Raw genomic sequence first — 24075 nt, 5'->3', positions numbered from 1 at the left:
TCGTTACTAACTCGGTCGATCCATTTGATTTTCATCATTCTTCTGTAGCACCACATTTCAAAGGCCTCTATCCTTGCTTTCTCCGCTGCGGTCATTGTCCATGCCTCACCTCCGTATAGGAGCATACTCCAGATGTAGGTTCTTAAAAATTGTTTCTTTACTTCTATATTTAAGTTTCCCGCTGTAAGCAGGTCTCTCTTTTGGTGGAATGCTCTCTTCGCCTGGGCTATTCTGCTGATAATTTCTTTCTTGCTTCTCCCGTCACTAGTTATCTTGCTTCCCAAATAACAGAATTCATCCACCTCTATCACTTTTTGCCTCCCTATTTTAATGTTGGTCTTGACTTCTTCTCTTCTGCTGCATACTAATATCTTGGTTTTCTTCGTGCTTATTTTCAGTTTATATTTACACATTACCCTACCCATATTAACCAGAATATGTACATACTTTTCAAATCCTTCTCTGTTTCTGCTTTAACTGCTATGTCATCGGCAAATCTTAGCATGCTAATTTTTTCTCCATGGATATTCACTCCCAATGCCATTTCTTTGATTTCATTCATGGCTTTCTCAATGTAAACGTTAAAAATTACAGGTGATAATGCACAGCCTTGTCTCACTCCTTTCCTAATTCTTCAAATTTCAGTTAGTAGCTCTAATAATATAGTTTTTTTCACCGTGACATCCAGATTATTCTGCCATCAGAAATACTAGTGGTGACTTCATTATACTCATTGACAAGTAATGTAGGCCACAACACCTCCGGTAGTAACTGGAGAATCCTCAAGATTATCCTTATGCATTTGTAGACAAATTTTTCATCATGCTACTAAACTGTCTGCTTGTTACCTCTCATTAGCGTTGTGATGCTTGCTAACAGAATCACTTGTACTTCAGATCTGTACAAACACCTTTGTAGTAGTCTTATAATATATAAGTAAAGTAAGTCTTATAATATATAAGTAAAATGCATAAGGCAAGGAGCTGAACATAAAACTTGACAGGTTAAATGATGATATCATAAATAATTAAATGATGATTTAGACTCAATGAAAATAACAAGAGATGAGATAAGGGGAATTAGTTGTCGATAAAATTGAAATTTTGATAAAAAAAGGGATTTTGATTGTACTCATTACTAGAATTAGTAACAGACAATTAATTGTTGCAAAATAGAGGAGTGGGAGAGCAATATGTTACTCTTTGGGTGATAAGTTGCCCCAAAGAAGTTGAGAACCACATTAAAGAATATTAAAACACATTTCAGAAACTTCACTTGATGTGCATCCAATTTTTAATTAAAACACGATCAGGAAATTAGCATTTACAGGGCACTTGCAGTATATGCAGCCAATGACTTCAGAAAAATCAAAGCATTATTAGTAAACACTGATAACCAGTGCAGTTTAATATGAAATGGTATCAATAAATAACTCTTTAAATAATAATTTTTCATTAGAAAATGTAGTAGCAAATAACCAGGCCAGCACAAGTATTAACATATGCATAGATTACACCTGATTTACATGAATATGCTCCATCTGATTGTCGAATCAAACGAATTCCAAATCCACCTAAGCAATAGGTATCTTATCTGTAAAAGAGAGGATTTCCATGTACATATGTTCAATGTCCTCATATTTTCTCACTTGTGACAGCTAGTAACAATTATGTATCTAGGTTTAAATTACTAGCCGAACTGAACAGAGAAGTAAAAAGAGAACCAAAAAAAGAAATCCTACTGGAATTATAATGCTGTCGATCACTTCCATCCCCATAACAAAACAATCTGACAGACCATAACATGAGGCTTCATTGCTATGATAATTACTGAACTTACATCATGTACCCAGAGTGTGTGCATTAAATTCACTTTGATAAACTTGGTATTTCCGAAGTTCAAGAAAATGAAGGGTGCAGTGAAAAAAATTATTTCCTAGGGAGTCTCAACCATCTTTGCAAGACAAAGAATCCATATTTTCAGGGAACCGCCACACAATGACACGGTCAGAGTCGTCAGCAACAGCAACAGTCTGCACACTATATTGAAGAGAAAAGGTTAACAACAATGAATAAAGCAAGTATGGTTTCACCTACAGTAAGACTAATTTTCAAATGCAAAAAATAGATATGGTATCATTCATGAACTATGAATCAATCAATGATAATAGATATGATAAGTATTGTAAGATTTTAATATCTGATATATACTAAGGTTTGCAAACATACTTGACTTCAAATAGATATGGAGTGTGGTTACCATGGGGTCACATTCAATATCATTCCTCAATAGGTATCTGGCCTAGTAGTCGAGTTTCAAGTCATCTTTCAACCAACAATGGAGGTATGGCCAAACCTTACAAAAGGAGAGGTTTATACTCACCAATGTATTTTTAAATTAATGGGTAGAATGAAAATGATTTGCTTTGAAAGAATGTAAACGTAATAAATGTTTACAGTATTAACATCTACATATGATATCTTTCACCTTGTTGTTGCCTTGCCTTGTTCTTTCAGCTGGCAAACTGTAATTCACTACAGTAGACTCTCGATTATCTGGCTGCGGTATATCCGGGTAGCGGATTATTCATGTATAATTTTCACTCTCACTCAATATTTTCCACGATCTTTATTTAAAAAATCAAACCGAATGCAAAATCACCGGAATTACTGCATTTTAATGCTAGGATATACCGGACTTTTTACTTCGATTTGGATCCCCTTCGTAAAATGGAAGCAATTGCTATTCACGGAAGCTCTGTGTTCCTGTTTTCCAAACCTTGCAGTGCGCGACCGGGCTCCATGATCACGGATACACGTCCCGCAGCAGTTGCAACCTGGGCAACTTGTACAAGAGGTAACCACGTGGCTTGGTGCCTGAAAATGTAGTTTCTGACGTTGCGCAGTGGTTTTGAAGCATTCATGCAAACCACTATGATCACACAGCCACGGATGCGTGGTTTTCGAAACCAGGTCTCATATGGAGCGGTAATAATACGAGTGCCACCATGTTATCGCCGCTAAAAAGATTGCGGACTGGCGAAGAAAGCTCTCGATGAATCCGACAAGCACTCTAAAATAACAGAATAACTGCATAAATAATAATCTGGAGAGTGCTGTACATGAATATGACCCTCACATGAAATGATACTTTCGTTTTTTACTAGAGTAGAATTTTAAACAAAAGATTACATTCAACTCAAGACAATTTACACCCTGGTAGGTGTAACCAACCCAGATGGGAAACGAGCCTTCTACCTCCGGTTCAGCAGGTTAGGATACTACCCTGACACCACTGAGTGGCTAGAATCATGGTTACATGGTAGTACACTGCCCTTCTATGTGGCCATGTTCAATCATAAAAGTTGGCAACTTTTTCTTGTCAAGACATTAAAAAAAGGGTGCAGTGAACTCACCTACGAGGATTATATAAGGCAACTTTGACTTTGTATTTTGAGTCATTCCCCACCAAAGGTAGCATTGGCTTTATGGGCTCCTTGCTTAAATCATATAAATATAGATTGGGATCTTCTCCCCAGCATAGAAGCACATTTGATATGGAAGGAGACCATGATAATCCTTTAACCATTCCCCCATCACACTGAATTATGTGAAGTGGTGATGCCTGGAAAGAAATGGACTTAATTAATGATATTTATATTAAGAGTAATAAAATTATTTATGGTTACTATGTCAGTAGGTTCCCATCAAGGAGGTTGTAAATATATAAGGGTGCTGCTTCCAAGTTTTTGGTGTGGTCAAAGTTCCACCACATTAGTTTGACAATTTTTGGACTTAGTCTCCGACTGATATGTTGAGGTGGCTAAGTTTTGTTCCCAAAAAGAACTACAGTGCAACCTCGATAAAACGAGACCCCACGGTGCACCAATGAACACTTGCTATAGCGAATTGTCACTTTACAGGAGGTGTGGCAAAAATTAGCCAATATACCGGTGCGAACAGTTATACAGGAACAGGAGTGGTGCAGCGACAGATAAAATTCTATCCGATAAACGTAAGTATAAATCCAGACGAAAGGCGATTTTTTTTGCATCACTAAATTTCCTTACTCAAACTATGACTAACTATTCAAACAATTTATAAGCGCCACACTGAATGAAAATCATGCAAAGCATTGTGTTGTCAATCATTATGCCAATGCACAACCAATGAAGCCATTTTTCTATGCACTTAATTAGCGCAATTACGTAATCATTCTATAATTTTGGTATTTTCCATTGAAAATTCAAAATTTAACAGATAAAACTGTATCGCGGTTACTTAACGCCTCAAATGTTTCCATTGGTGTATGTTTATTATTCCTGTAGGTTAAGCGGCAGTGAAGTGAAATAACATATTGCATTTGTTTCTACAGTTTACCACATAAATTTGAGCACTCCATTAACTTCATTTTTAACAGATTGCTAGCAATTACAGAGATTAAGGAATCTTGGTGTAAGTTTTTCCGGCGGTGAAACCCTCGCTATGGCGAGAGCCAACACCAAAAGGGCCTCGTTAAAACGAATTTTTTAACATGCTTATTAGAGGGTCAATCTACGGTGAATCGACTATATCTCGTAATAGCGGGTGTCTCGCTATAACCCGTACTCGCTTTAACGAGGTTCTACTGTACATTAAAAGAAAAATGCTACCATAATCATTAGTATTTCGCCAGTGATTGTCGTACGATTTTCCCATCATTCATGATACTTTTAGTAATGTATAAACTCTGTATCTGTTAGCCACTTTACTAGTGGTGATATCCTAGAAAATATACTTTATTACTGTAATTGTTAATTTCCGTTGACTAAAATAAATTTAAGTACCAGTATAAATGTAGATAAGTGAATAGTTTACCCTCGTAAAATTTTATTTTCAGCTGAGCTGATTGTAGAACGTAACCGTGGTGATTGATAGTAATTTTTCCCTGGGAAAAGATGTTTGAGTCATAAAGTCGCGAAGCCTACCAATGAAGTAAGAAGAAAAGGTTTACATTGTGCGTTCCATAGTTTATTTTGCTGTATTAACGAGTTATGACCAAAAATTTCACCAAATAGTAAGCATTGACCCTGATGGGATTGTCAATGTTTTGGTCAAAGTGGGCGTGGCTTGGCCTGCCCAAGCACCCCCATTCCGGCCACACTTCGCTCCACGCTCGAAACCAGTGGGGCCCCCTCCAGATATTTACAACCTCCTTGGTTCACATGGACTGTAGAAAATTAAAAATAAGTTGAACAATCATATGCTTCACCTCTGAAAAAGAGCCAAAGAATATGTACATTTATAATTTCATGGATGTATCATAAGATGATCTTTGATAGATTCAACGATTATGAATGATTTAATGAACCAATGTCAAAACTTATCCACTCACATATTTTTATGACATTTTGTTCTCATATTCTCCCTAAATCAGGTGGAGTGACTGTCAGCTTGAACAGGCTGCGTCACTTTGAAATGCAACCTATTTGACGATTGCAGTTCACATAGTATGTTGTGTACATTACCATATGTTCAGCATTATAAATAAAATATTGCTACATTGCAACCTTCCATTTTCTCCATACCATTCCTTGAAACCCATGAAATCTTAGTACAGTTGAGGACTTCAGATCTGGAATCCAGAAACCTGGAAAACCAGACATTCGGAATGTTTGAAAATTCCTCTGGTTAGTGTTTCGACTTGTCACCTCGTGGCACCACTCTCCGAGCCTTGTTCTGGGACGAGTAGGAAGTTCACACATGCTATGTACGAACATACGCTAACAACCTAGGCAGGGACATATAGGGACCTCAAATATTGAGCACAAGAGCCTGAATGCATTTATAAATTAATTAATTAACAAAATATGCCATGAAGACCAGAATTCCAGAAAAATCAGAAATGCAGAAACTCTTTGGTCCCAAGCTTTCCAGATTTGAGGTCCTCAACTGTACTACTTATTTAAAGTGTTGGATAATTTACTTTACGATTGGTATAATTTAGAGATGGGTCGAATAGCAGATTTCTCGAATTCGAATATCGAATTCGAATATTAAATCATTGCTCGAATATTCGAATACCTCGAATTTCGAATACCTCGAATACTAAATGATGAATGCTGGAAGGTTTGACTCGGTTGCCTATGCAGCAGGCAACACAAGATTTTGGGGAGTAATTTTGATTTACTTTAAAGGATTCGAACAGGAATTTAGCTGATTAATGAATATTTTAATTTTATGGAAACAATTGGGCATATAATTAATTCAACTAACATCGCTTTACCCCCACTGCTGCTGCCAAGTGCTAGCTGACAATCTGAGGCATTTTGCAACATACAAGCTCTTTTCCACCGGATTTTCTTCAATTATTTTCAGTCCATCTTTGGGAGTTCTCACGAGATAAGAAGATGAATTGGAATTGCTATCAGGGAGAAACCAAATATTCTGAGAAAATATCCCTTTGTCTGGGACTGTAACAATAAAGATTTATAGCACCACTCATGAATTGTAACTTGATGTATGTTTTCGGAAAAAAATACCGCATCAACTTCCGAGAAGCTCTGCTGCTCACATCGAGTTTCGCCAGAATGCTAAGTCTCCGTCGTATTTTGACATTTATTTCTTTGCGTAAAATGCTTAAATAAACTCAGAAATACGTCGTGTTTGGTCTTATTCTTTTTGAAATTACGCGCACATTACTAATATTTCAATTCAATAAAGGTGTGACATCAATTGACGAAAGTCATTCTTAGACACCTTTTGTGCTAATAGATGACTCATGCAGCGGTTGACCTCCACAGAAATGGGGAACTTCGAAGCTGGCAGGAAAAAAAAGGTCAGTGGGGGAGAAAAGGGAGGGCCCGAAACACGTTTCTATTGTTCTCGTGTAACTTGGTATTTTTTCGAAGCTAAGGTCTTCGTAATATGATCCCTGCACGAGCTGTGACCTTTTTTATATTTCGAGGAAGAGGAAAGCCTCAGAGGGGGGCTAGTGCTGAATGGAGAGGGATAGCGGATCTTGGGAAATGCGCTAATGTAAGTATCCCACGGTACTCACACAGCAGTTGACCTCCAGAAATGGGGAACTTCGAAGCAGGTAGCCAGAAAAAGGTCAGTGGGTGAGAAAAGGGGGGAGGGCGTGAAACACGTTTTTATTGTTCTCGTAACTCGATATTTTTTTCGAAGCAGGGGTCTTCGTAATGCGATCTCTGCGCGAGCTGGGACCTTTTGTTTGATATCGGAGAAGAGGAAAGCTTCAGAGTGGGTGAAGCGAGTGCTGAATGGAGGGGGATAGCGGATCGTGGGAAATGCCCTAAGGTTGCTATCCCACGGCACTGAGGTTCTCCTGGTGGGGGGAATCCGGGATTTTCGGATTTTTTCACCCGACCATTTTCGGTTCCCCTCGTCGAACTCTTTTCACCGCTAAAATCCACGAATTTGATGTAATTCGTCAACTTGCGTAAAACGGCGCTGCGAGCACTAAATGACTACAGTTCTCCACATTTTTCCGAGTCAACTACCAACGACGTGCGTGCGACAGTGTATGACGCGTAATTCAAAGTATTCGAGGTATTCGAGGCGGTACTTTTCGCATAACTATTCGAAACCTCGAATATCGAATACTTTCTAATATTCGAGGTATTCGAGTATTCGCGGATACTATTCGCACATCTCTAGTATAATTACATTCTCTTCCAAATATTACTGAAATCGAATAATATTTATAATTGTAGCCATGGGCTTCATGGTAAAAAAGGAAAACTTCAAGCAGAAATACATTAACACCACTTATAGAAACTGTAAAGATGACATCAAAGCTGGCAGAATGGAATTATTAATGCATGCCAAATGTTTTAAAATGTGTAAAAAATACTGCTATATCACTCAAATAGTAATACTTGTGAGGACAATAGTAGAAGCAAAGTTTCGCTACGCAGGTATACTTTATGGGAGTAATTGTCTTGATCTTTCAAGGAAAAAGTTTTCCCATGTGCTTTCGGCCATCATTAAATTTTCACACCACCGCTGAGTCCTACATTTTGCATTTTAGTGCTATCTTATAGTTTTACTGTGTACCCGCATTTATGTTTGAATTTTTGCTTGTGGCAACCAGTATGATTAGGCAAACTCATTGAAAAAGTCAAAAGCTGCAGAATCTCTGCCAAGCCTGCTAACTAGCAAAATTGGACCAAAGGTGCAGAAATGGAGTGTTTATCTAATTCCAGAAAATTTTTATTATCCCATGCTTCATAATTTAATTTATTTTTATGGGAATACATGCATATCAAGTTTCTTCAGTTATTATAAATAACTTCTGTTCAAAAAAATTTGCACACAGTCAAGCCTTATTTCTATTTTTATTACTGTGGATTAAAAATTAACATAGATTTTCTGACTGTGACATCCATATCTCAATCAGTAAGAACAGTACAAACTCTATTAAAACTTATGAGGAATTCACAATGCACAAGTTAAGACTACTTTTTTATGCATAAAACATGCGTTACAAGGAAGGGCATAAAATAGGTGTTAAAATAGGGGATTGAAATTTTTCAAACATCATAACTCCCTTTGTCCCCAAAAAAATCCATTAAAATATGTATGGAAAAATTTATATTATCAAACACTTTTGTCCAATGGTATTTCTCAACTGTATAATCAGAGACAAATGGAATACTTATACGTAAAGAAATGATGGCTACACATTACGTGAAACATTGTTAACATATGAATTATTAATCAATCGCCTTCGAGATATCTACAAACAAATAACCATATAAGTTAGGCCATACCTGATTTAGATTATAGCAATGTATTTCACCGTCTGAACTGCAAGAAACAAATATATTTTGTTGATTTGGAGAGCACTGAGCATCACAAATACGACTGCTGTGGTTTTCATAGAAACTAATCACAGGATCAATCATGCCAATATCAGGATCACTTCCTGAAAGGAGAAAAAGATGAAAATTTTCGTTAGTAAGAAATGGTTTGATACTGCAAAAATAAGACACACAAAGATTTACGTCAATGTTAAAATTGGCTATGTTGTAAATACGATTTCATGGAGTACAAATATAAAATAAGCTCTTATAAATTTTTTTTTTTTAAAACCAGCCTTTATATTTAGATTACAGGGGATGAGCAACGTTTATATATGACACAAAGCAAAAAAACTCAGTGACCCCGAAAAACCAAAAGTGACGTATTAAAAAAGTCACTATATTTATTAAATTTTCAGTGAATGGTAAGCCCCCTATGTTTCAAAATGCCACCCCTATGCTTTTAAATGCCTACTATGTGGATATGCCTAAAGTGGATAACTTTTACTGTGGTCGCAAAACACGAAAATCGACCATTTGGAACTTCTTAGATCAAAAACATGTTTTGGGGGGCTATAGGTTGACTGGGGGGTGGTTAAAGGGGGGTTGGAGAGAAAAAGTTATATTTTCATGTATTGTCATCGGAAATGAAGAAGTGTGCAAAATTTCAGCGTTTTTGCTTCACAGGAAGTGAGTCAAATTTGAGTTACAAGATTTGTACCAGACAAACAAACAGACAGGTTGGTGAGTTGATATAAAGGCTGGAAAAAAACAATGCAGTCATTCACAATGACTAGGAATCTTACACGTAATCGAAGCTCGGTCTGAGAAGTGCATAAAATAGCTATAAAAATGCACTACATTGAGCACTGACTAGGTATATTCCAAGGCGATTTAGCTTATGAATTCAAGCAGTTGTTTTTACTTTGTTTACATAATGTTGGAAACAAGTTGAGGATCCATTTACACATGTGATTGCTTATTAATCAATTATTTTTCCCAAGATATCCTCTAGGGCAATCATTTTACTTTTGCTGAAGTGTTCCAGTTAACAAGTTCAGCCCTAGTTTCCGAGAGCCAGAAATCAGGCTGACTAATGTAAGAAAATTGGTAATGACTTGTCAGTGCCAAGGGGTCTTCGTTCAATGACCATCTTTCGCCGACGGTTCTTTTCTATGTACTACGCCTATCACAGTGGGCTCTCCCTACTTCTTAGTACAGGTAGTGCCGCTTCTATGTACATACTTGGATTTATTTAATGAATCTCCAGCTTCAATCAGAAGAAAAGTTGGGATGTTTTCAGAGTTTGGTCCACATTTGCATGGAGTTATGTACATATTTGATTTTGTATACATATTTTTTAATAATTACTAGTCATACATTTAATTTTTGCTTTTTTTGTTCTAGTCGTTGTTACTTTCATAATCAGTTGAATTTTGTAAAATGTCAATTTCCGGAATCCGTGATCTCTCAGACACGGGTGCAGTTTTCCACAACCAGGTACAGTAGAATCCTGATTTAACGTTTTTCAGGGGGGACAAAATTTAAAACACTAAATGAGGACCAGCCTTTTTTCAAGTTTTAGGGTCTGTAATGATATGAATGGCTTTATATTAATAAATAATATATTTTTAAGTCACTAATAGGTGCCACACAGTGGAGTAGCCAGGAATGTCATTTGGAGGGTCTAAAACCAGGGTGTGGGGGAAAATTTTTAAAAGTTAGAAAATAGAGGGTTTTAAACTAATTTTAACACTTTTTATAATGGAAACAACTTCATTTTTCAGAGAAATCTTTTGTAAACACATGAACTTTCAACATTTTGTTTTCATTAATGAAGAAGCAAAGTAATTGAGTTTTCATAATTGGGTGTGGGGGGAAGTTCGGACCCCACCCCCTCATCACTAGTGCCATATACGGCAAAAAATTCATTGATAAAATGTTCTTATCCCACTAAGACGGTTTCATAACAACTTTCAGGAGAGAGCTAATAAACTTGGGCAGTAAAATAAAGTAATGAGTGGATTATATTTTAATAAAATTATTAAATTAAAGGAATTTCCATGCAGAATATTACTATGAACTTGATTCCATTTTTACTCATTTTTCAGTGGCTTTGATGAATTAAAAAAAACTTATTCTATGTTTAATAGTGATATGTTGCTGACCATAGCAAGTCTAAAATCATATAATATGTATAATTCCCCAAAAAATCCTCATCATTGCATCATTATAGAAAAGTGAAATAAAGAGACAGTAGAAGATCCTTAATCTGTAATTCTATATTCACTACGGAATATCTATTTAACGGAAGGTAATTTGGAATTTTGCCAACTTAATGTATTGTGTTGCTTCAGTGAATGAGGGCCAAATGAGCCGTTAAAAATCCTCACATTTTGCACATATTGGATTCTGAGATCATCCAAAATAAAAGTATCTTATTTCGAGTATGCATACAAGTCAAAAGTGATTAACATATATGGTAACACCAGATTTGTTGTCATATATCCATGGCCTCATGCAGGTTGAAAGGAGCCAGGAGAAGTTGCTTGTTCAGCGTGCTGATCAGCTTGTTTCTCGCTAGTTATTAATAAAACATGGTTGAACCTTGAGTAACAATTAGCTAACTCTGCACAGTGAAAAGATTTCATCTTCAACAGAACTTGAGCTAAAATGAAAAATTGTCTCTGCCTCTGGAGTTTGGCAATTTCATCAGAGTTACCATGCCAAAGTCAACCACCAAGGAATTCCTGCTAGATTTTCGTATTTTTCCATGCTCATCAATTTTACCATTATTATGCAGTGTTTTTTCCAGAGCGATTTATTTAGAGTCATGGACTGTGATACAGTCGTCAAAACTCTGATTGCCATTCTCTTTTGACATGTAAACAGTAGCTGATCTTTGAATCGACATTGATTACAGCCATCCGCACGTCGCGAATGGGCTGCGGGATATCTTAATACATGTACTTTCCCCAGAGAAAGAATGCTCTCACCCACCATCATGTCAGGGAAAACACTTCCTCGGTTCTTTTAAGGTTCATCTATATAAACTAATCTTGGAATGGATTATAGAAAGAATCTTTGGATAAACTGCACAAATAATATTGGGCCTCCTCTTTCAAAGGGAAAATAGCAGACAAAATAAATATTGATCTAACAATGCACTTCCTGTAGAGATCAGAGATGAAAGTTGAAAGGTGCGTAAGCCATTTGTGAAAAACATTCCCAAGAAAACCATCATAGTAGCACCCTAGGAGAACAACTCGTGTCATTACATAGTCGTCACGTAATCATCGAAGTCAAGTTCAAGAAGTGATAGATGAGGTCGTTACAGGTTATTAAGAGATGACTTAACTCCATTAGATTGAATTTGAAACAGAATGTGTTTGGATAAGAAGGGGAGTGAAGACAAATAACCCGGGTTGCAAATTGAAGGTCCCAGCACCACATTTGTGAGAGAATGTTGATGAAGAAGCATTCCCGGGTAGATTCAATCGACTCTTGCTAAAATTTCATGAGAATTTTATTGTTGTTGAGCAGAAATTCAAAGATTTCGATAATCATTTGAATAAACCATAATGAAAAAACATTAAATCAGGCTAAAATATCTTGCGGACAATTTTTTATGACCTTAAATGCAGAAAAAAGCAGAATGCAGAAACACTAAATGAGGATAATTTTTACATTGCTCGCATAGGGAATGAATCGCAACCCTAAAAATTAACACTAGATACAGAAAAACATTTAATTCAAAAACCTTAAATCTGGATCCGACTGTACATATTACATGGAGCAATAGGAATACGAGTAATATCACGTTATCGCCACTTAAGAGATCGCGGTCGGGAGACGAAAGCTTTAACTGATTCCGGAAAGCGATCTGAAATGACAGACAATGTGAGCAGTTAAGAATTGATTGTTTGATTTGCCTAAATAATGAAAATTACAAGAAATTACACTGAAAGTTTGGATTATTTGTGATTTCTTATTATTCATGCCGGCTCTCCCCATCATTAGCCTGGATAATCGGGAGTATACTGTACTATTAAAATGATAGCAGTGAATAATGGCTACCCGGAAAAATTGATTGTCAAACTATACCAGAATAAATTGTCCAAAATAAGAAGATGCGGTATGTAACTTAATGGTAACGAAATTTTGTATCCTTTCCAATCCCCCCCTCCTAAACCGTCCTTTCTTACACACCTAAAAGAAAACAAACCTTTCTCCAACCTTGCCTCCCCTACTACCACAGATGACTATGTTTTCCCAGATTCACTGGCCTTCCCCTTTTCCCTATCATCCGACCCACGTGCCGCCAGCTCTCCTCAGATCGTTTTTTCTGAGATTTTATGAAATAATTTTGTGTGTGACTGTTTATTCTCAGTCTTCTGAGTGTCTGTACCAGACGATGACGTGCCACATCGAAACCCAGGTCTTAGATTAGGTAAACATTTAATTGGAATTACAAAGTTTTCTTTACTTTTCATTATATTTTATTTCACTTGTGCCAATGGAAAAAATGCTGACGAAAGCAGCCTCCCCTCAACCCTCTACATTCTGCGGCAGCTTAGAGACACAAATCTGGCCCAAATTATGTTTTATGCAGAGTTCAGCGAAATGCTGGAGGAAGAGGACTCCAACATGGATCTTTTTGCCAGTGCCTCTGAGGGTAGTAGCTCGAAGGAATATTACGGCGACCACCCTGGAGGTAACAGTGAAGCCCTTGCGGGTCCCACAGCTACACTCCTTGCACCGCTTTCCCCTCCCCTTTGGCTCCTGGACAATGGACATGGAATAAACCTGACAAACCTGAAATTCCCTTCCCTTGACGCCAAGAAATTCAGCCCGCTTTTAGACGAGACGACTCTCTGCCACGCTGTAGGCCGTGCTGTGAACGGCGGCCCAGTCCCAGCCAGCGGCCGTGTTTAACACGTTGCGGACCGGTCACGGAGATCTCCGTGTTTTGCGTGCCAAACACTGTGGACCGGCCGCGGAGATTTCCGTGTTTTCACATGTGATAATAAAACTTACTCTGCTTCTTTTAATATTAGTTACTTATGTTCGCCATTGCTTCTTGTGTATTTCAGAATGTGCTTTCATCGATTTAGATTTGTTTTATACCAATTGAATTATAAATTTATTAATATTTTCTCGATGAACGTAATCCACTTTTAGAGATTACTAATGTAGAGGAACAAAATGTTACTAAGCCGTAACCTGTGAAAAAAACTCGATTAAACATTCATTTCTCTATAACAGCAACTCTCTAAATTCTACAATGTTCTGAAATTAGGAATTATTATATTTTAGATGATAAGGAATAATTTTGGTTGGATTTCTTTGATCCTTTTCATTTGGCTCTAACAAAATCTATTGCCGGTAATTCTCTCATCGCCTACTTTGCACCATACATTATAATGTATGGAGCAAAGTAATTAATGCATATTTCACCTATGGGTGCATTAGGCTGTCTTTTACACGCGCCATGGTCTGGATTCTCACAAGACATCCTATATCCAGCGCTCAACGTAAACACATCAACGAGTCTCGAGGGCCAAGGACTATGAGGGTCATTTCGGCGTGACCCTATCTTTCGGTCCTTGATAGAAAAGGACCAGATGGCCACAACGCTTATCTTTGTTTGTATCTAATGTTTCCCTTTGCTTAGAACGCACATTAGTCTCCTTTGGGACGTTCTTGAGTTCTTTTCTCTCTTCGTTAGAGATCTGAAGTCACGTTGTTTAGTGAGGAATCATTTCCTTGGATGAAAGTTGGTGTACGTTTACCCTATGAAAGTGCATGCATACGAAGCCTACGTAAATTTCATTAATTTCCAGCAATAATTCCTACGTATTTTGCCAACCGAAAAATTATTCCAAAAACAATAAGACCTTATCTATAGTAATGGCGTCAACTAGTGGTGGTGCTTGCGGAATGACGGAGAAGGATATATATGAAGAACTTTGTGTTGATGCATTATCAGACGTGCCAGATGATTGTGTAGACGAGTGTGAGAGCTCAGATAGTGAAATTGATTTTGATATTGGTGGAAGACAACCTAAAAGAAAAGCTGCACAGTTAGTTTACACTGATGATAGTGACTCGGATGCAAGTGATAGCGATGGTAGCTTAGTGAAAGACACCTCGGTGACATGAAATAAAATTGACCTTCCAAGAAGTTTGGAAGATTTTCAGGGAGTGGCAGGAATCATCAATGCTCCTGATAATTGTGAATGTGTTTTAGAAGTGGCAAAAATGTTTTTTGGGGATGATCTTCTCGAAATGATGTGTAATGAGACCAATTTGTATCGAATGCAGAACGAAGGCAGATACAAGAAAACTGGAGAAAAGTCAGAAAACTGGGAAGTGGAAAAATATAACGGTGGGAGAGATGAAAGTTTTTTTAGCAATCATAATTTTGATGGGAAAAGTCAGGAAAGATTCAATCAAGGAATATTGGAGCACTGATGAATTTATCAATACACCCATTTTTAGTAATTTGCTCAGCAGGAACTGATTTGAACAAATTTGGAATTCTTGGCATTTCAATGATAACGAATCAAATTCTGAATCTTCCGATAGGTTACATATAATTAGACCAATACTATCATATTTCTTAGAAAAATTTAAAACTGTGTATATGCCTAAACGTGATCTCTCCCTAGACGAAGGAGTAATACCTTGGAGGGGAAGATTGAGATTTAGAACATAAAATCCAGGGAAATTGGTGAAGTACGGATTATTGGGGCGAATGGTGTGTGAGAGTGAAAGTGGTTATATTTGCAACATAGAAATATATACAGCTGGAGGAATAAAATTAGAGGAAACCATATTGACCCTTATATATCCGTATTTACACCGTTGGCATCATGTGTTCCAAGATAATTATTACAATAGCGTACAAATAGCTGAAAATCTTCTAGCAAAAAAAACTCGAGTTCGTGGAACCATCCGTTCCAACAGGGGGCTTCTGAATTTAGGCATGAAATAAAAAGTATGAAGAAAGGTGACTACACATTCTGTAGACGGGGGAAGTTCTGCTGCTTGCGTGGAAGGACAAGAGGGAGGTGAGGATGATTTCCACAATCCATAACTCGAGTGTGGGCAAAGGAAAGCGAAACAGATGGACGGGACAGATACAGAAAAAACCGATTTGTATTTTGGAGTACAATAAGTACATGGGAGATGTAGATAAAGCTGATATGTCCTTGGCTTACTTTTCAGTACTAAGAAAAACTATGAAGTGGACAAAAAAAGTGGTGTTGCGGTTGATCAATTGTGCCCTATTTAATTCTTTTGTGGTATACAAAACATTGAACACTTCTACCCGTTTCACCTTCAAAAAATTTGTTTTGGAAGTAGCCAAGGGCTGGGCTAAATGTGAGGAGGGAGGAAGTGCGTCTTCCAGCGATGATGACACAGAGGGCGGGATAGAAAGGCCAACTCAGCAAGCGCCTCGGCAGGATAACCCGGCAAGGCTAGTAGGGGGAATGATGAAACACACACTAGAGAAGATAGTGGGGTATGGGAAGAGGAAATATCCATCGCGGATGTGTCGAGTTTGTTCTGCTAATAAACTTGGGAAGGAAACTCGGTATATCTGTGGATTCTGCAAGTTTCCCCTACACAAAGGATCATGTTTCACCATATACCATACAAAAACTAAGTACTAACACCTCTGGTAAGTAAAATGCTTCAAATTTTATTAAAATACGTTAAAAAGTAAACATTTTATGAGGGTTTTCGTGTATCAGTGTCATTTAGGTTAAAGCTCCTTTAAATGCCCGGTCCTACCCGATGAGATTGGAATTAAATACCCGGTCCGCAACGTGTTAAGTTAACGATATTGCTACATTAGACCCACACTCAAGGTTGTCCTGCAACAAGTTATCCAATAACACTGTGTAATGCATCACGGTGAGTCACCAGAATTACTGCTCGGCATTGACGCATACTGGGCGCGTGAGTTTGTATTTCCGCTCTTCTGTGGCTGTGTTAAACTTCTTTCCGCACATTTTTAATTCGTAATATCTGATTCGTCAGATGAGAAAGCGTCCCATGTTCCAAATGCTGCTAAAAGGGGGCCCAGAGAAATGGGCATAAAACTTTTTAATAATTTGCCTGCTGATCTTAAAAATGTGAATGATGATATTATGTTTAAAAACAAGTTGAAAAAACTTTTACTGAGAAAAATGTTTTATTCAGTTGAGGAATATCTAGATGATGCTCTTTAAAACTTTAATGTAAATATACTGTTTGTTATGTAAGATTTCACTTTTTCCCGGCGTATGATGGCGGTGAATTCTTCTCAGGTTTCCATCTGGGTGAGCTCCATCTCCATCGCTGCCGACGTTTCGATAGAATCCTTTTCTATCGTCATCAGGGCCAATGACGATAGAAAAGGATTCTATCGAAACGTCGGCAGCGATGGAGATGGAGCTCACCCGGATGGAAACCCGAGAAGAATTCACCGCCATACTGTTTGTTATGTTGGTATCTATATGTATGTATATATTGTATGATTTGGCGTGCCTTATATCTGAGCCATTATTTAATATACTAAATCGCTGGGCAAATAAAATAATAATAATACTAAATTACACGTTATATTACCTGCTATCACTTTGGTGGAGAGTGTGGAGCATCGAAAAAGTCCCCCACCATCAACAGCAACAATGAAAGTGGATGAGTCATTATGAACAAAGCTGAATGTTGTAATAGGAAGAAGTTCATCAAGTGAATGAGTGATGGATTTTCCTTTTCTCAAATGGGAAAGATGATTTCCAGTGATTCCAAATCTGAAAAAAAACATCAATATGTATCATCACAGAGAGAGGAGTAACCAGAGTACTCACTGCACAGTAAAATAGTGTAAGGGGGCATCCAATAATTATGTGAGGTGTTTATTGGGGGGGGGGGGGGGGGAAATCAAGCCAATTCTCACACAATCTCATGTTGGGCATGGGGGGGTCCTGGTAAGTATCACATAATTTTATTTTTCCGCAAGAAACAGTATAGAATTGCAATCTTAGTCATCTTAAATACTAGTCTTAACTAATCTAGTAAAAATAACTATAAAAATAGTTCTTTGAATCAATCTGATGCAATGAAGCATAGATAAACGTATTTACAGCACACTCCCGATTATCCGGGCTAATAATTGGGAGAGGAGGCACGAATAATCGGAAAACACGAATAATCCAAACACTCACTCAATTTTCTTGTAATGTTCATAAATTACGTAAATCGAGCAATGAATAATTACTTATACACTTATTCTGTTATTTTAGAGTGCTTCCCGGACTTACTGAGAGCTTTCTTTGCCTTATGGCGATCTTTTTAGCGGCGATGACGTGATTGTACTCGTATGCCTATAGCTCCATATAAGACCTGGCTTCGAAAAGCATGCATCCTTAGCTGTGTGATCATGGATAGAGAAAAGATGATAGCACAAATTCTTAAAACACTACACAACTTTGGAAATTACACTGTCAGGCACCACACCACATAGTCGCGTCTCGCACAAGTTGCCCGGGTCGCAACTGCCAAGGGATGCCAATCCGTGATCACGGAGTGCGGTTGTGCACTGCAAGTAGGGGATTCCATTAATGAAAATAATTCCTTTTTACTATTCTAATAGAAATAATAAGCCTGGTGTAGACTAGTATTAAAATGCAGTAATTCTGGTGATTTTGCGTGGGATTTTACTTTTTATAAAGATCACAGACAACACTGAAAGAGAGTGAAATAACAGTGCATGGATAATTTGCAACACGAATAAGCCGCAGCCAGATAATCGGGAGTCTGCTGTACCCTGGAAATAAGCATTTTGAATATTCTCGCGCGATATTAGAGGGGGAAGTGGTTGAGCAAATCTCACGACATCTCGCTATTGTTATTACTTTTGTGTATTACTCGCCTCAAAAATCGCCAAAATCACCTCACGTAATCAATGGGTGCCCCATAATGCAAAATGGAGCGAGTTCCACAGCTGAAACATAAACAGCTTACTGCTGAGTCCACTGTTAAATATGCTTCTTACAGCCTATTATTAAGGCTGTTTTACACGGGGTGCATAATTGCACAATGAGGTATGTATGAAGGTGCAGTCAAAACTGCAGTTTGTAAAGGCCGTTTTGCACAGGGCACATACTTGCACAATCTGACATGTGTGCTAAGGCGCAGTCAAAATTGTGTCGTGTAAAGTGGTGGTTTGCTAGAACTCATGCAAGAATGCATGAACGTAAGATGGCAAAATAGCCCCTGTTCTAATTTCGTTCTTGCATTTGTGGAATTCAATGCCATTTTAGAACTTTATGCTGCTCTAACCTGAGTAATGCCCTGCCCCGTGTAAAATGGCCTTAAAGTGGCGAATTGCCACAATGCATGGATGTGAGATGGAAAATAGCCCCTGTTCTTATTTTTTTGAGAGATTGATGTAGTTTTAACCTGCACAATTACATGCCCCGTGTAAAACAGATTTTATAGTCTAATTTAGGTCCTCAATGAAAGATTGTCCAATATATTCAACTTTTCCATTGAATGAGTCAAAAAACATTAAGTTGTCAAAAAATGCTATGGTGACAAAATTGTTAGCTAAAATTATGATATTATATGGTACAAAATAGTATAAACTGCTACCTCCCACCAAATAAACTTAGGCGTTAAGATACAACCATCACCCATCTTGGTTATTTACCAAAAAAGAAAGGACATCATAAATTATATATTTTCGGGCATCATCCACCTCCATCCAAAAAATTGTTTTTGGGCACTTAATGTGAGTGAAGAAAAATTATCTTTGGAAACTGGAAAATTGAATTTCTTAAAAAGAAATGGAAAAGTCTGAATTCAAAGCAATGACATTCTACAGGGGTTTTCATGTTAAATTAAACAACTCATAAAATAATACATAAAGAAGAGAAAGAAAATAGACCAAGAACTTGGATCGGTGATTCAAAATTAAAAAATAATTAACCCTTAGGCTGTGGGAATGTTTAAGAACCGTCTGCATAGTGAGTGCAGGGAAAACGTTTTTTAACGTTTGACCAGATTTTCTCACCACTGGCAGCATTCTCGTAAGATTTTATTGCCATCCTTTCTGCGGTTGCTTGAACTCGGCCAAACCTAATGGAATAGAGCACAAAGGCGTCTATCGAGGACTGGGTACCCTCACCACGGGGAGCACTACCCGGATTATTCCTTCTTCGAGAAAGAGTTCCCTGCTCTCCGCGGTACATTCATGATGAAAACAATTTCAAGAAATCCTTGGATTTCCTAGGAATTTATTTATCTTGCTGTTGTCCATTAGCTGGGGAAACTTATTTGAACGCATTGGTCTCTCTTTCTTATACTATTGGTGGTAGGTCTTCTGTCCATGCATAATTACCAAGGACATATTATATTCACGGTCTGTTGTCAGGGGGTAGGGTGGACAGTCCCAGATCATGAGGGTCCACTACCTGCAAGAAACACGCCCGGGGTCGACGAAAAATATCTTTCCCACTCATGTACTGCACACAGTGGCAGCAAAATTTTGACACTCCCGCAGCTAAAGGGTTAAGGCCTCAGATAGGCCATTCATCCAACTTTGTGATCATGATATTAAAAGAAAGTAGAGCTAGAGAAATAAAAAACAGAGGCAAAAATGGATGGATAAAAATATAAACATCATAATAAACAGCTTATATGGTTACCCTTGACCACGCCGTAAACCTCCAGTTCGACTAGCAAGTCTCCAAAGAATCAACCTGCCATCAAGAGAAGCCGTAGCAAGGACCACTCTGGTTGGACCAGACTCAGAACTCTTAAATGGATCACTGATCCACTCAGCTTTGATGATTGCATCTTCATGCCCCCCGCCAATGGTTTCTGAAGATCCTAGCAAACAATCCTCCTCCCACTGCAAATTCCACACCAAAACCTCACCTGAAATAATAATGCATTGACATATAACATTTACAGCTCATAACAACATGCCCTGCTCCATTTAAATTAAAATTTGCTATTTTTTTAATCTTTCTCAGATTGCTTTTACAAAAATTTAATTGCTCAAAATGTACCCTAAAACAATTATTTTGAATGATTTCAGTGGAATGAGTTGGCAACGACAAATAATTCTTTTTTAAAGCCCCCAAAAGAATACATTATGACTGAACTCTCAGTTATAACAAATTCTTTTGGGTACCTCCAGGTAACAAAAAAAAACATTGTTTGCAAGTAAAGAAGAGAGACACAAGTAATATCCACTCCCGGCTACCATGGCTGTAATGTGGATGGGGACCATGAATTAGTTATTGGAAAGTGCAGTATTAAAATTCAACATTAGATATATTCACCATGAACGTTGGATCTGGTAAAGCTTACCACGACATACACAGTAAACAGACTCATAGCAGAGATGAGTGAAAGAAAAACTGAGAGGAAGTTAAAAAAGGATTTGCCATTGCCACCAAAGGAAAACATATTTTGAAGAAGGAAACAAATGTATAAAAAGTAAGATTACAGAAGTAGTAAATGAAAGGAGTAAGTCATGTCGAAAAATAGAAAATGTGAACTTTAAAAATAGACTGAGGGAAATTGTGGAATAGGGTAGTTTCATCAAAGAAAATGAAAGGCATTGATTGCGAATCGTTACCCACCATTAGTGTATTCAGATTATTTTGATATCCCAGTTTAGATGAATGGCAATGGTCAATTTCAGCCACATTTGAAAAAGGCCAGATTGATGTCACTCCACGTGACATCACAGGGAACTAGTTTCTATATGTGTAGATAGGAGTTTTACATCGTCTGAGATTACCAATGCACGCATGAGGCACAGAGCTCAGGGAAACATCTGTTAATAATCGCCTATTAAAACTGCCTATGGTCGGAAAGTTTCCTTTGTTTGATAAGGTATTAATAATCCTTATGAAGCCAAGCGCTACCAGCTAGCAGCCTGCATTGCAGCAGCGTACATATCCTTGCCCCAAGGTCACCTCACATGGTGGCAACGGGAACCAGAATGACATCACATGGGCTTTCCCCAGCATTTATTCTTAGCCGCTGCATTTTCGCGCACTTGAAAATTTTCACTTTTCATTTAATCGCGAAAAATAGATATTGTCATTTAAAAATCTAAAAGCGTGAAATGCGTACTCCAGGAGTAATAATCCTTTGATTTAGACAATAAAAAAAAATAGGAAACCACCCTATTAAGAGTTTGATACTCCAAACAACGGAAGAGAAGGTGCTTAAGGAGATAGTGAGAGAAAGGCCAAGGTAACAGCAGGTCAATAGTTCAAAATAACTGATGGGGACTGAGAGCTATTGGCAGTTCAAGAGGTCCACAGAAAACAGGACCCCATGGTTACAGCAACAAGGTGTAGCCTTTAGATAAGGATGATTAAATGTGCTTTGGCATCCAAGACAGTGGTTATATGCCTGATGGAAAACAAAACTGGATTGAAATCTATTCATGTTGGATCAAGAGTAAGAAAATGATTCTTTATTATTAAAAAGTATTGCATACATGAGTAATTATGCATAAACAATAAAATTTACAATTTTTTCAAAATCATGGAACTCGTGGAAGCAATTACCCTTCGATTTTCCCTTATCTGTTGGAAAATAAATAAAAATGGAGATGTGACTCTCACGGAAGGTTTGATTTGGATTGGTGATGGTAGACGTACGTTACCCCAGACCAGGCCACACTTCTGTGAATTGCACTTAGTAAGGGTATGGGGACCAGTTTCTTTCCCTGAGCCACCTCGCATTTTGAGGATTTCTGTTCAGGGTATCCAGAGGTTTCATCGAGAATTTGAAGACATTACCCTTCAATCAGAATCCTAACAATACCCGATAGGCCTTCATGTTCTGGCCGTGCATTAGCTTTCATCAAATACCCTTCTTTACATATGACAGAACCATTATATTATATGTATTGACTCATTCAAAGGGGTTCCCATCCCCCCAAATGGTAACATTGTAAAACTCCAAATGTAACAACTCTCCCAACTTTTCCCACTATGTAGTATGAATTTTAAATTTCTCCCCCAAAATATTTCCCCAAGGTGAAATCAGATATAAATCTGTCTTACCACTGTATAATCCAGCTGCAATTATAGAAGATTCGCTAGGGTGACCACAAATGCATGTTACACAGGACTTGGTTTCAAGAGTTTGACTCGGATTGGTGGTGGAAAAGTTTGGCCTGAAAGATTATAGATTAAATTTATCCCAAAGCTAATAGAATTCACTAAATGGAGTCACCAAACGTTTTCATAAAACGACTAAATAAAAAATATCAATACCCACCTATCAATATTGAATATCAGAATTTTGCTCCTATGATCACACCAACCATCGTGGTGACTGGATCCATAGCCTAAGGCAATCACAGCACCGCTACAACTCCAAATCAATGAACTCAGCTTACACTGAAATAAAATGGGTGCAATTATTTAGTTCCCTACACTGAAGTTGTAGAATAACGCGCATGAATAAGTATGTACCTCAATAGGCAAGCCACACGACGGCTGAATTGTATGAAGCTTTTTAATGCTATTGCCATCTTCAGATTCTTTTACAGAATACCTGTCAAATGCCCGACTATTATGAGCTTTATCTAGCTCCTCCAATACTTTAGGGCATATTCGAGATAAAAACGAAGCTAGTTTTGATTCGTCATATGGAACTCTTCGAGGTCCACAGGTGATAGTTGGGTCGGTTTGCGTCTGAAAAGCAGATTGGAATGAATTAAAAAATTACCTATGCTGGGATTAATGGTTATAACCGACTGAGAGAAAATTAATAAATGATGATTTACCGCACCTCGACAGTAGAAACACTATGAACTTGTACTCCTTCATTGCCGAACTCACAGGGCACTGTTTGAACTTCACCATTAACCTGAGAACTGAGAAGCACGAGAAATTAAGGAACCATCAGAAGCAATACGGGAAACATTGTAGGGCTGCAGTATACCCATCATTTTCCTTGGCCGATTGAATAGAAACGACTTCTGCTGTTTCTTCTTCAAACATTTTAGGATCTAAACTGAAGAACAATTACAATCGTAAGACATTGATCAGCATACACTAATGTTTCTCAAATTTTGAGCTGACCATGAATGAGTTGAATAAAAAAGAAGTGTATATTACTCTAACAGTAAAATGATTAGGCAAATCCGACGGAGAATTAGTTTTAAGTTGACCGATACAGAGAACCCTAACAAATCCAAAACAAACCGCCCCGATATCTCGATCAACTTCGAATTTCGC

General features: G+C 37.7%; 1 protein-coding gene across 3 annotated transcripts; it reads right to left on the bottom strand.

The window, feature by feature from the left end:
- Nucleotides 1-1270: 1270 nt before the first annotated feature.
- LOC124156389 (cytoplasmic dynein 2 intermediate chain 2-like) lies at nt 1271-24056 on the bottom strand. Of its 3 annotated transcripts, none has more exons than XM_046530921.1 (11): nt 23962-24056; nt 23780-23851; nt 23627-23711; nt 23308-23529; nt 23111-23232; nt 22894-23006; nt 20506-20737; nt 17423-17607; nt 8774-8928; nt 3416-3624; nt 1271-2039 (listed from the first exon to the last, which is right to left on the bottom strand). In XM_046530921.1, the coding sequence occupies exons 2-11, from the start codon at nt 23836-23838 to the stop codon at nt 1946-1948; spliced, it is 1476 nt and encodes a 491-aa protein (XP_046386877.1). In that variant the 5' UTR covers nt 23839-23851; nt 23962-24056; the 3' UTR covers nt 1271-1945. The 3 variants fall into 3 exon arrangements, with proteins under 3 accessions (XP_046386877.1, XP_046386876.1, XP_046386875.1); XM_046530920.1 differs by having other exon boundaries at nt 23956-24042; XM_046530919.1 differs by having other exon boundaries at nt 23780-24037.
- Nucleotides 24057-24075: the final 19 nt, after the last annotated feature.

Source organism: Ischnura elegans, chromosome 3, assembly GCF_921293095.1.
Source record: "Ischnura elegans chromosome 3, ioIscEleg1.1, whole genome shotgun sequence".
NCBI lineage: Eukaryota > Metazoa > Arthropoda > Insecta > Odonata > Coenagrionidae > Ischnura > Ischnura elegans.
The sequence above is the reverse complement of the archived record's forward strand: the minus strand, read 5'-3'. Positions and strand labels throughout refer to the sequence as shown.

What these genes read in the sequence shown, in the direction of transcription:
- LOC124156389 (XM_046530921.1), bottom strand. Translation starts at nt 23,838, where the DNA reads ATGTTTGAAGAAGAAACAGCAGAAGTCGTTTCTATTCAATCGGCCAAG. An exon ending in TCGGCCAAGGAAAATGATGG is followed by an intron (nt 23,712 to 23,779) that starts GTATACTGCAGC and finishes CGTGCTTCTCAG; the next exon opens with TTCTCAGGTTAATGGTGAAG. An exon ending in CTCCACCAAAGTGATAGCAG is followed by an intron (nt 8,929 to 17,422) that starts GTAATATAACGT and finishes TTCTCCTTTCAG; the next exon opens with GAAGTGATCCTGATATTGGC.